The sequence below is a fragment of the Budorcas taxicolor genome, chromosome 1 (assembly GCF_023091745.1).
Source record: "Budorcas taxicolor isolate Tak-1 chromosome 1, Takin1.1, whole genome shotgun sequence".
Classification (NCBI taxonomy): domain Eukaryota; kingdom Metazoa; phylum Chordata; class Mammalia; order Artiodactyla; family Bovidae; genus Budorcas; species Budorcas taxicolor.
In genome coordinates, this window is record NC_068910.1 from 207,006,251 (window position 1) to 207,019,090 (window position 12,840).

The following is a 12,840-nucleotide window of genomic DNA, read 5'->3' on the forward strand; positions in this document are numbered from 1 at the left end:
AAATGGATCGTGTACCCCAGACTCTCCTGCGTGAACCACTGTCACTCGTGTGGTCTCCTGGGGTAAGAAAAGCCCCAGCAAGAGGGGCGGGGAAGCACAGATCTCGCCTCCACCCCATCCGGTCCACCCTGAGAAGAGCAGCTGGATGGCACGGGTGCTCCAAAACGTCCAACCAACCAGCACGCAGGACCGGAGCTGGGAGGTCAGTGAGGAGGGGCTGTTCTAAGTGTCACCTGCCGGATCAGTGCTTGATCGAAGATGGACGTGGAGCAGGGCAGGAAGAGAAGAGTCAGGTGTTCCAGGAGAAGCATGACGACCTCTTATCCCAGTAGCTTCCGCTGATCAGGGGACCCTGCTGGCCTGTCCACGAGCAAGTGGGCCCATGGGAGCTTAGAACACGCACCCCTGTTTCCAGCAAGTGGGCAAGTGCGCTTTGAGCACATCTCACGCTCCCCGTAGTCATTTTGAGCTCATCCCACAGGGAGAAAGAGCAAAGCTGGGGCCCTGATGGCAGAACCCTGCCATTCCTGTCTCCACAGAACACAGGCTGCTTATGGCCAGAGAGGGAACACTCCACCTTCATGTCAGAGGTGGAAGGATCCCCGCATCCACCATGGGGAGGCAGCCTCTCTGCCCTTGTCACTCCACCTGTGGGATGTATGAGCAGGTGCTGGCAGGGCAGGGCTAAGGGGAGGGAGGCAGCCCCCCTGCAGGTGTGCTTGGCCTGAGTGGCCGTCGTCTAGCCCCAGGGTTTCACCAGCACACTTCCACGACCCCAGGGAGCCTGGGGAGGGTTCCATTGCTTCTGTAAAGTGTCTCCCAGCCCAAAGTGGCAAACCAGAAGTGCTCACAGACAGGAGCCCTGGCCTCTGGGGGTGCCATGAATTTTGGAGTATGAGCAGCAAAGATGAACAGGTACAGGGACACATCTCAAAGCTTCAGCAGCCCGAGTGGCCCCCAGCACTGCATCTGGCCACCCCCCGAGAAATCAGAGCTCCCGGGTGGTGGTGGTGGTTCACTTCCCCCTCTCCACGCAGGGGTGATGCACCCTGCATCACCCAGGGCCCAGCCCAGCGTCCTCTGATCACAGACCAGACGGGGAGATGACCTCACGCTGCTACACTCTCGCGAGGGCCAGCCTCTGAGCGCTCCCCACAGCACTGCATCTGCCCAGCCCCACCTTGAAGGCTGCGGGACCTCGCAGTCATCTCATGCGTCCTCCACGCTCACCATCACCCAGCTGCCAGCCCAGGACCCGCCGCAGCGTCCACAGCTGCCGTCATGGGAGCAGATGTACAGACGCGTCCCTCCTGCTCCAAAGCCACCACATAAGTGGCGCCAGATGGTTTTGTCTGCCGATCACCTCCGCCTCTTGACTCTGATTTCACAGCAAACATTTCAGCTCTGCGGGGTTGCCTACAGCTGCGAGTGGGCCAGTGTGGCAGGGAGCAGGGGTGTGAGAGCCACAGCCCCTCTGGTCCAGGACGGTGGGGGCATGAGCAGCTCTGGACAGCTAGACCCTGACTAGGTGCTCATGCTGCCAGCCAAGCTGGGGTGACCCGGCCACCAGCCTGGACACCAGCCCTCACGCCACGACCCTGCACTCCCCACGCTCTGTCAAGGGCTCCTTTAAAGCCCCGGTTTCCAAACCTTGGCACCCAGTCTGTGTCTGGGCTGTCCCCTCAAGGAAGACCAGCGTGTGGCCCCTTCAAGGACTTTCCATCTGGACATCCTCCTGGGCCCCCACTGCAGGGCTGGAGTGTTTTCCAGTTTCCCAAGTGGGTTCTTTGTGATGCCACGCAAGTCTTTGCTTCCAGAGGTATTCCTTCCATGGCCAGCTCATCGACCCTTCTTTGTAGGACTGGCTTTGCAAAACTTCCCCTGAATTGCAGTGTTTCTAGTTCTCATATATTTTGTAACAAGAAAAAGTGTTTTTTCAGCTGCACTCCCTGAATAGGTCTGCTGGGGCTGCCATAGCAAATGCCACAGACTCGGGGGTTAAATAGAAAGCTATTTTCTCACGGTCTGGAAGCTCGACCTCCGAGATCCAGGTGTGGGCAGGATGGTCCCTCCCGAGGCCTTTCTCCTCCGCGTGTCGACAGCTGTCTCATCCTATGTCCTCATAGGGACATCCCTCTGTGCGTGTCTGTGTCCTGATCTCTTCTCATAAAGACACCTGTCCTAGCAGATTAGCGCCTGCCCTGGTGACCTTGCATAACCTTAATTACATCCCTAATGGTCCTCTCTCCTAACACAGTCACGGGGGGACTTAGGGCCTCGACAGCTTGATTGGAGGGTCACGATTCAGTCCTTAACACACCCTTTTGGGGAAGAGAAGGTTGCCTGGTGAACAGAGCAGATGGGAAGTCTGTGCAGACACCAGGGCAGGGCAGGCACTGGGGCTGAGGGACACAGGTGTGGGTCCCAGGGCGGGGAGCTGGGGGACAGGGGCTGGTGTCCTGCTAAGATGATCCTAAGTCAGCCCCACTCTGAGACCTCCCGTCTCCCTGGGCTCTTCTCTCAGAAAGCAGAGCCTACTTTGTCAAGCTCTCACTTTTTAAAGATCATTTAATCTTCCTCTTGGCTTGATTAAGCTTCAAAGTTCCGAGTGGCATTTAAATAGATTGCAACAGTGACAGTAAATCCTCTCTGGGCCTGGAAGCAAAATCAACATCAAGTTGAACGGGGATTTCTGTAGAAGGCGGCTCAGTGAAATGAGGTTTGGGAAGAAGTGCTCCCCAGAAGGAAGTTCGCCTTCCAGACACTACAGTTCATGCATAAGAAAGTGCATCGTCCCAGCGGGGCCCCTGGGGGCCCAAAGAGACGGGTTTGGGATGGATGAATATCTGTCAGTGCTGCTCCTCAGCTCCTCAGCTCCCAGCCTCCGGCTCATGCAGGGTCTGCAGGAATTGGAGGTGTCTCTCAGAACCTCAGGCCAGGATCCTGACCCACCGAGTTGGGTGCTTGTGTATATAAATAAGTCAAGTCACTTCCAATGTGGTCATTTGGGGATAGCGCCACTTCATCTGGTCACTATCCCTCCTGTAGAGAATGCCATTGACTTCTCACCCCGACTGCTCTTTCAAAGCCCCCACACCCCTTCTGGGGATCCTGAAACTGCCTAGTCAACAGGCTTTGGTCCTGGGGCCCCCCGGGAGGGGAGGACTCCCCTGGGGCCCAGCCTGCCATGCTGCTGACCATCCTTCTGCTCCTGCGCCCGCAGATGCTGAGCTGTCTGGAGCACATGTACCACGACCTGGGCCTGGTCAGGGACTTCAGCATCAACCCCATCACGCTCAAGAGGTGGCTGGTGAGTGTGGGCCTCCGCTGGCCCCTGAGTACAGTTTCATCGAGTTTCCCGGGAATGGACCGTGGGGACCTTCCTTTGGACCTGGGCTTCCTACAGACAAAGGCCACACTCCTGTGAGACTCCTGCGGGGATCCATCCCCCACCAGACACTCTCTGCTCCTAAGCTTCTGTCTGTGAGCGAGAAAATAGTAGGAACCAGGGAGAGTCAGGTGAAGAGTGTGTTCTAAGCAGCATGTGTGTGGGGGGAGGGGGTGCTATGCAGGTGTATGCATGTGTGTGCCAGTGTGTGTGGAGTACGTGTGTGTGTGCTCGTGTGTGAGTGCTGGTGCCTGCATCATGGGGGGCTGTGCATGTGTCCATGTGTAAGTGTGTGTGTGCGTGTATGTGAAGTGTGCATGTGGGGGAGGGGTGTGCATGTGTGACTGAGTGTGTGTTTATCAGCAGATCTTTCCTTTTAATAAAATGCTGCTCAGAGCCAAATGTTAGAAGGCTGTGGAAAGGGACTTCCCTGTGGTCCAGTGGCTGTGACCCTGCTCCCAGTGCAGGAGACCCGGGTTCCATACCTGGTCGGGGAACTAGATCCTGCGTGCTACAACTACCGACACAGACAGATAAACAAATAGGTTTTTTAAAAACCTGTGGAAGGTTTGAGGTGGCTGGGGACCTGGCACCCCACACGCAGCCCCCTTGCCCTCCCCCCAGCTTCACACCCCACTGTGGGTCCCCTGGGAACACCTTCCCCTGTGTAGCCCTTGGACACCCCTGGGCCCCTCATCCTCACCCCCAGGAAGCGGGAATGCAGTTGGATGAGGACCGGGTGGGAGTCGAGAGTTGGCATCGGGAAGAAGGTGCGGGGAGCTTGGGGAGGGTGGGCGGTGGGCACAGGGCGGACCGTCTCGTCCCGCAGCTCTGCGTGCACGACAACTACCGGAACAACCCTTTCCACAACTTCCGGCACTGCTTCTGCGTCGCCCAGATGATGTACAGCATGATCTGGTGCTGCGGGCTGCAGGTGGGTCTGCGGGCGTCCCTCCTGGAGGGAGCTTAGGGCGGGTCGGGGGGCATCCCTCCTGGAGGGAGCTTAGGGCCAGTCTGGGGGCATCCCTCCTGGTGGGGAGCTTAGGGCAGGTCTGGGGCGTCCCTCCTGGAGGGGAGCTTAGGGCGGGTCTGGGGACATCCCTCCTGGTGGGGAACTTAGGGTAGGTCTGGGAGGCTTCCCACCTAGAGGGGAGCTTAGGGCGGGTCTGGGGGGCATCCCACCTGGAGGAGAGCTTAGGGCACTTCTGGGGGGCATCCCTGCTGGTGGGTAGCTTAGGGCAGTTCTGCGGGGCATCCCTGCTGGTGGGGAACTTAGGGTAGGTCTGGGGGGCATCCCTGCTGGTGGGGAGCTTAGGGTGGGTCTGGGGGGCATTCCTGCTTATGGGAGCTTAGGGCGGGTCTGGGGGGCATCCCTCCTGGTGGGGAGCTTAGGGCGGGTCTGGGGGGCATCCCTCCTGGTGGGGAGCTTAGGGCAGGTCTGGGGGGCATCCCTCCTAGTGGGGAGCTTAGGGCGGGCCTGGGGGGCATCCCTCCTACTGGGGAGCTTAGGGCGGGTCTGGGGGGCATACCTCCTAGTGGGGAGCTTAGGGCCAGTCTGGGGGGCATCCTGCCTACAGGGAGCTTAGGGTAGGTCTGGGGGCATCCCACCTGGAGGGGAGCTTGGGGCAGCAGCTCCTCCAACACCTGAGGAAGCACTGCCCCTCCAGGTTGTCAGTGAACAAGTGGGTGCCCACCCTCCACCCTAGGGAGAGGCGCGTTCTCCATCACCAGGCCAGAACTGGGGGAGCTTCATCTCCCTGCATCATTGCCCCACCCCCTGCCAGCCCCTCCTCACCCACCAAATCCTCTCTCCGATCCAGGAGAAGTTTTCGCAAATGGACATCCTGGTCCTGATGACCGCAGCCATCTGCCACGACTTGGATCATCCAGGCTACAATAACACGTATGTACATGGTCCTTTTCTCTTATCAAGGGCACTCTGGGTGTCAGAGTTGAGCTTTTCAGCTCAGCCCCCTGCCAGTTCCCAGCAGGAGCTGTCAGTGAAGCACTCCTGAGCCCACAGCTTCACTCCACCACTGTAGGACTCGGCCTTCCTGCTGAGGACTTTGTCCAGAGCCGGGCCTTCCCGGAAAGATGCCTAGAGATCCCCAGACCCCAGGAGGCTGCCTCAGCCCGTTGTGGTCCTGGCTGCAGGTCTGCGTCTACACAGCAGGGCCTGGCAGCAGCAGAGCTCCCCGCCCCCTGCAGCAGGGAAGGACGTTCACACACCCGTGGACCGGGAAGGGCGGACCCCCGCCCAGTCTCTGGATCTCACTCCCCTGAGGGCAGCCTCACCAGCCTGCTTCCAGCAGGAATGAGACAGAACAAGGGCAGTGACAGCAAAAACAGGGTATGGACTCGAGGAGGCAGGGAGGGTCCAGGGCAGGCCATGGGGCCAGGAAGATGGGCCAGGCTTTGCTGGAACATTGATCCACTCCTGCCTCGGGGTGAAGGCAGAGTCTCCCCCATGTCCCTGCCAGAATTCAGGCCAGGTGCTGCTGGTTTGTGTGCATAGTGATACATTGGTTGTTCTATGGAGTTTGTGTGTTTGTGTGTAGAATTTTACCATGTGGGCAATGATGCCCAACATGTCTGGGAAGCATGCTATTGCTACTCAGGACCAGAGCAGATTCCAGGATATGGACGTCCATCCCCGGAGGAGGAGGAGGTGTCCCCGTGGGTGTCCACTCCCTCAGTTCACACTCAGATGCTATGCTAAGCACAAGCCAGCCACAGACCTTGCCCACAACCTCTAGCCTTCCTCCCACATCCTACGGTGTCTGCAGGGTGCCTTGGCAAAGGCCTGACCACCTCGAGGGCACCTCCTCAGGGAGGACCTGAGGCTCATTGGTGGTGTCCACCGTTAGACTGTAACAACTTGGGAGTATCTAGTCAAAGGGGCAGCTGAGACCCAGGAGAGCCGGGAGGAGTAAGTTCCCGGCACAAGCAAATTGGGTCCTCTCCAGCAGCCCCATCGCCTCCAGCCTCTGCACCAGCACGCACGCCCCTGCACCACTGCGCCCACTCACATGTGAATGCAAGTACCCGAAGGTTCTTTCGCTCTCCAACCCCAGGTACCAGATCAACGCCCGCACGGAGCTGGCTGTCCGCTACAACGACATCTCGCCCCTAGAGAACCACCACTGCGCCGTGGCCTTCCAGATTCTCAACCAACCCGAATGCAACATCTTCTCCAACGTGTCGCCAGAGGGCTTCAAGCAGATCAGGCAGGTGTGTGGGGTGATGCCGCGCCCACTGGGGAGTGGGGGTCCCTGGGGGACAGTGAGCCCCACCAGAGAGGAGATGCCCTCTCTCCCTGTGCCTGAGGCTCCCAGGAGCTCCCGGTCTCCCACAAGGATCCTGGCGGGCCGGCCCTGCTTCCACGCCTTCTCCAAGGCCAGGTGACAATGCCCCAGGAGGAGGTGTGTGCTTGGCCTGCATGGGCAGTGTTTCATGGAACTTCAGGTCATGACTACCATTTAATTTAACCCTTTGAGATACGTCCTTTCTCATCTCGAAGCCCAGGAAACTGAGGCTGACACAGACAAGGTCACTCGCCCAAGAAAGCAGGTCCTGGACGAACACGTCTGGGACATCCAGCCCGGCAGAACCCCAACCACTGCCCCTAGGCCCTGCCCTTGTCCCGCACTGCCCCTGACCAACCAGCCTCACATCCCACTTCAGAGAAGAGACCTTTCTGCTCCTGGGTGCACATGGGGCGGGGAATGGTGGCGGCCACCTGTCCAGAGACAGAGGCTTCCAAGTCACCAAAGTCACACATACAATGCCCGCACACAAACAGCAGGTCTCACTGAGCCCAGCCCTGTGCCCCACCCTCTGGCATGTTCAGAGGAGGGGCAATGTCAGAGTGATCCTGGAGGGATGAGGTGGGTTGAATGATAGCCACCCCCAACTAAAAAATTAGTCAAGTCCACCTCCTGACCCCCGAGGAGCTGCGAATGTGACCTTATTTGAATGAATCTATGTAGCTATAATTAAACTAGGATCTTTAGAGGTTAGCTCAGATTATCCACATGGACCCTAAATCCAATGGCAAGTGTCCGTGTAAGGGACACATGGAGAGACACAGAGGCCGTGTGACAGCAGAGGCGGAGACGGGAGGGTGTAGACACAAACCGCAGAGCCCAGGGGCTGCCAGAAGCAAGAGGCAGGGAGTGGACCATTCCCGGAGCCTTCAGAGGGGGCACCTTGGTTCCTAGACTTGTGGCCTCCAGAGTCACGAAGAGATGCCTCCCTGCTGCTCTGTGCCCCGCGTGTAGCACTTTGCACAGCAGCCCAGGGACTCAGACAGGTGAGAGCCACGTCCTCCGTGTGGGAGTCCACACAGTGTCTCAGTGGCCTGGCTTCCAGACGCACTTGATAAAGACACACTAGAGCCCAGGGCAGGACACGCTCCCTCCTCCTGGAGACCGACAGCCTCGCCTTAGCAGACAGCTGCAGGCCTGTTCCCATCCTTTCGCTTCCAGGAAATCGGTGCTCAGCCAAGGCTTAACGACAGGCCTTGCTGAGTCACCGATTCCTGGTGCAGGGCCCTCCTGTGTGCCGCCCCTGATGACTGCCAGGTGAGGAGCCCTGCCAGGAACTCAGCCCAGGGAATCCAGGCAGCTGGCCCCCTCCCCTCGTGTGAGGAGCAGAGCAGGAGGGGACACGCCCCCAGGGACGTGCCCTGCCTCCTGCCGCCCACACAGGGACACCCTGCTGCTCCTGCCACAGACACCTTACTGACTTTAACGCTTTCTGGGGGTAAAATCCATTGTCCCAGTTTTCAGTAATGTTTTGTCCTTGAGTATCTTGAGGGATAACTCATCGCGAGAGTAGATCCTTCACTAATAACAATTAAATCCTTACCAAGAAATGGCACAATTCAGAAAGCCAGTGATGGCCCCTCCCCAAGTACACTGTTTATCTGTACTGACTGATTTGAGTTCTGTATTTGATGTTTCTGGTGTTGTTTTCTTGGAGAAGTAGATCATACCCAGCACAGAGGTGTGCTCTGTAAATATTTGTGGGATGGATGGATGAATGGATGGATGGACAAGTGGGCGAATGGATGGATGGACGGATAGATAAGTGAATGGATGGATGGGTGGATGAACAAGTGGGTGGACGGATGGATAAGTGAACGAGTGAATAAGTGGATGGATGAGTGGACAAGTGGAGGGATGGATGGAGAGATGGACAGATGGATGGACACTTAGATGGATAGATGGATGGATAGATAAGTGAACAAATGAATGGATGTTGGATGAGTGAACAAGTGGATGGATGGGTAGACAGATAAATTAATGGGTGGATGAGTAGGTTGATGGATGGTCATGGTTTCAAATTATTTCTACGAAACTAATATTTGGTTAACAAGATCATAAAATATTTGTATTAAAAACATTTCAATTTTGCTTACAAACTTGTTAATAGAAGAATGCTATTATTTATCATCAGACTGTTCCCAAGCAAGATATACACGTACAGTCACATACAGATTAGATAATAAGAAAAAAATACTCTTGGAAAATGGGTCATTGACCTCCAGCAACAAGTTCTAAGAGGAACAAACCGTATATCTAGATTAGTGAACTGGCAGGAAACATTTGTCCTTGGCTAAAACCGTCTGGACTTCACAAGGAGACACGCTGAGCCTCTTCTCTGCAGCTGAATGCTCCTAGTGGGCCTGGACTCGCAGCCTTCTCTGGGGACAGAGCCTGCATCAGGCACCCTTGGGCTCAAACCCCAGCCTTCCACTAGCCAGCTGTGACCTGGGCAAGCTCCTTAGCCTCTCCAGGTCTTAGTTTCTTTATAAAAACGAGGACAGTACCCGCCCCTGGCACCGGCATGAGGTCTGAATGAAGTGACGTGAGCAGAGGGCTCCGCATACAGTGGGTGCTCACTAATTATTGGGATCATGCCCCATGTTAACTCTTTGCTTCCACTTCTCAGGGAATGATCACGTTAATCTTGGCCACTGACATGGCGAGGCATGCAGAAATCATGGACTCTTTCAAAGAAAAAATGGAGAATTTTGACTACAGCAACAAGGAGCACATGACCCTTGTGAGTGGGCTTTTCTTCCTTCTCTGAGGGCTGGTGGGTGAGCCCCACCCCCCAGCTCAGACTGGGGACCAAGAAACCAAAGGAAAATGCATACCCTCACCTGGAGTGAGGTATCAGCAACACCAATTTTCAAAGTCCCAGTGCTTAGCAGGGAAAGCCCCCCAACCCCCAGTAGGACCCCCTCTCCTGGTTAAAGGAATTCCTTTCCCACCCTTCCATCTCCTTCAGATTTGAATGTGATAAGTGGGCGAAGGCAGCCCCAAATGCAGAGGCCCAGCCAACACGGAGTGCCAGGCTTGGGAACAGAAGGCAGAATCCAGGGCCGCCCTGACCTTTGTGTGACTGTGCTCTCACAGGCCCACCACACCCCGTTTAACCAGCAGGGCTGTGGTTCCCACCCCTGCCTCCCCTGTGGTGTTCAGACCATGGGGTGCCGATGAAACCCCCCGGTGGTGTTTCTGGGGGCTCCAAGTAGCCTTGGTCCTTTATGTCTCAGCATAGAAAGAATGCAATGAGAGGCAAAGTTATAGATGAGAGATTAGAACAAGATGCTTGTGAGGCTTACAAGTGGGTGGGTGTGAGGATGCCACACCCTGAGAACTTGGTGGGCTCGGTTCTATAGTCAAAGGAAATGTAGGGAGAGCAGAAAAGACCACCTTCTTCCTCGTTCTGGAGTGGACATCATGCTTCCATCATCAGCTCCTCCTCCACGTCAGGTGGGGTGGGGGGAGTTTTCTTGTCCCTACACGCTTAAGCCAGGACTGTCATGCAGCACAGAAGAATGATCTCAGGTCACAGTACAGTGAGGGCCTTTCACTTTGAGATGTCACCTTTCCATAAATTATTGTCATTTATGTGTTCAGAGTATGTCCTAGGAGGCATTAACTTACTGAGCTCACTGGGCAGGATGTGGGTCGCACGCCACCGTTGTTTTTTGTTGGAGGGTATGTCCCCAAGCTTCTGTAGCATGGTTTTCTTGCTAAGCAAGCCTGCTTGGTTTTGTGGTTAAGAAAACTCACTTTCTTGGGTGATCATTAACTTGCAGGGGTCTTGCATAATTTTTTCTCTATGTATAATCCATTAGAGCGTGTGTGTGTGCCTGTGTGTGTGTGTGCACACGCATGTGTATGTTCAGTCATATCTGACTCTGCGACCCCGTGGACCAGAGCCCGCCAGGCTCCTCTGTCCATGGGATTCTCCAGGCATACTGGAGTGGGTTGTCACTTCCTTCTCCAGGGGATCTTCCCGACTCAGTACTCAAACCCATGTCTCTTGCATCTCCTGCACTGGCAGATGGATTCTTTAGCTCTTGAGCCCCCTGGGAATTAACTATTTAATCACAACTTTTCCCTTTACTCTGTCCCTGTCACCGAGGCCTGTGGGCACGCTCCCTTCTGCTGTGTGAGGGTCCCCTTCACCCCGTGTTTCTAACGCACTTCTTCAGTGCTCAGGAGGCCCACTGGGTTTCTTCTCATTACCTTTTAAACCTCTGCCTCCTGACAGCACTATCTGTCTATATTTTTTATGTATCGTCAAGATCAAAGAGATACTTCTGAGCTTTGCAGTATGTGGTTCATAAGACAAAATGTCCGTGTGTTAAAGGCGCTTTCCTGCCACTCAAGCCCCTCCAGGAAAGAGTCTGATCCGTGGGGGTGTGGTGATGCCCCATTCTCCCCTTGCAGTGGGAAGTGTGCCCTTGTTGGGGGGAGGGGGCACCGCAAAGCTCAGTTCCTCTCCACCTGCATTGCCCACCCTCCTCCCTGCCGGCCTGTGATGGCAAGCCCAGACCCAGAGCCCAGCAACGTGTGTCCCATGCTGCACAGCTGAGTCCAGGTCTCTTCTTTCAGCTGAAGATGATACTGATCAAATGCTGTGACATCTCTAACGAGGTCCGCCCCATGGAGGTGGCAGAACCGTGGGTGGACTGTTTGTTGGAGGAATATTTCATGCAGGTAAGAGTGTCGCACAGGCCACACCTCCTGGGGCTCTTTAGCCCCAGGGTTCCTGTTTGAAATGTGACAGAACCACCAAGGTGGCCAGTGTCAGTGCTTCTAGAAGCCTTCACAGCAGGGGCACGCCAGAAACGCATGGGGTTGTAATTTGAAACACACAAGACAGGGATGAGCAGGAAAAGCTGATGTCAAATTGTCACCATGTTAGCAACCCTGTTACCACTGATTAACTCCCCCCACCCGATGGGGGCCTCCTGCAGGGACTGGAGCCCCTGGGTGCATGAGACCCAACAGTTATGGCTGGGGACACTCTGGGACAGGAAGCAAAGCCAGCCTAAGAGGGAAAATGTCAGAAGGGACCATAAGCCTCTCTCTAGAGCAGCTTGATGAGTCTGGGGCCAGGATGAGGGGCCGCAGGCTGGGGGGTGCTGGTCTACAAGCAGCTCTGCTGCTGAGCGGCCAGCAGGGCCTGGAGCCGTTCTCCCCTCCCCTGGACACACCGTGCAGGCTCAGGGGCCCCTGGCTGGCACTTAGCGCCTCCTCATCTTCCACGTAGTCACTGCCTTCTGTGATGCGGGTGGTTCTGCTAGCATGTTAGCTGTTTTTCTCTTCCTCTGAGAGCAGTGATACTGCCTTCTGTGATGCGGGTGGTTCTGCTAGCATGTTAGCTGTTTTTCTCTTCCTCTGAGAGCAGTGATCCCTGAAGCTCCCAGATTCCACGAGTGTTTCTTTCTTTAACATCGTGTTCGGTACCTTCCCTGCAGAGTGACCGCGAGAAGTCAGAGGGCCTCCCCGTGGCCCCATTCATGGACCGGGACAAAGTGACCAAAGCCACAGCCCAGATCGGCTTCATCAAGTTCGTCCTGATCCCGATGTTTGAGACAGTGACCAAGGTGAATGACCACCTCCACGAGCTGCTGGCCCAGCAGGGAGAAATACACGTGTGCATTCACGTGGACACACACACACACGGACACACTCACAGACATGCACTCACATGGACACACACAAAGGGACACACACAGACACACGACATACGCTCACACAACACACACACACATATACTCCCATGGACACACACACACACACTCCCATGAACACACACTCACACAGGCACATGGACACACACAGACACACTCCCATGGAGACACACTCACACAGACACACTCACACAGGCACATGGACACACTCACACGGACACATACTCAAACACACACACATATGCCGTAGCCGCCTACCTGACACTCACCTGAAGCCCATCACACCTAACACCTGCAAGTTCAAACAGACCACCTGCCACCCCTCCTGGCCTCGGTACCCACCCCCCAGCCCAAGCCGCAAAACCGCAGAGCCTCTCTCTGCCCCTTCCTGGGCCAGGCGGCCCTCCTCCACCATGTCTATGGAGCCACCTCAAACCACCCCCCGCCCAGG

General features: G+C 56.0%; 1 protein-coding gene across 1 annotated transcript in view; it reads left to right on the forward strand.

Moving 5' to 3' along the window:
- PDE9A (phosphodiesterase 9A) overlaps positions 1-12,840 on the forward strand; it is a 106,112-nt gene that overhangs the window by 89,453 nt on the left and 3,819 nt on the right. Inside the window, exons 10-16 of the mRNA XM_052638890.1 lie at positions 3,224-3,310; positions 4,218-4,322; positions 5,209-5,291; positions 6,463-6,619; positions 9,344-9,457; positions 11,305-11,409; positions 12,174-12,302. Coding sequence (XP_052494850.1) covers positions 3,224-3,310; positions 4,218-4,322; positions 5,209-5,291; positions 6,463-6,619; positions 9,344-9,457; positions 11,305-11,409; positions 12,174-12,302 — 780 coding nt within the window. The remainder of the gene's footprint in view (positions 1-3,223; positions 3,311-4,217; positions 4,323-5,208; positions 5,292-6,462; positions 6,620-9,343; positions 9,458-11,304; positions 11,410-12,173; positions 12,303-12,840) is intronic.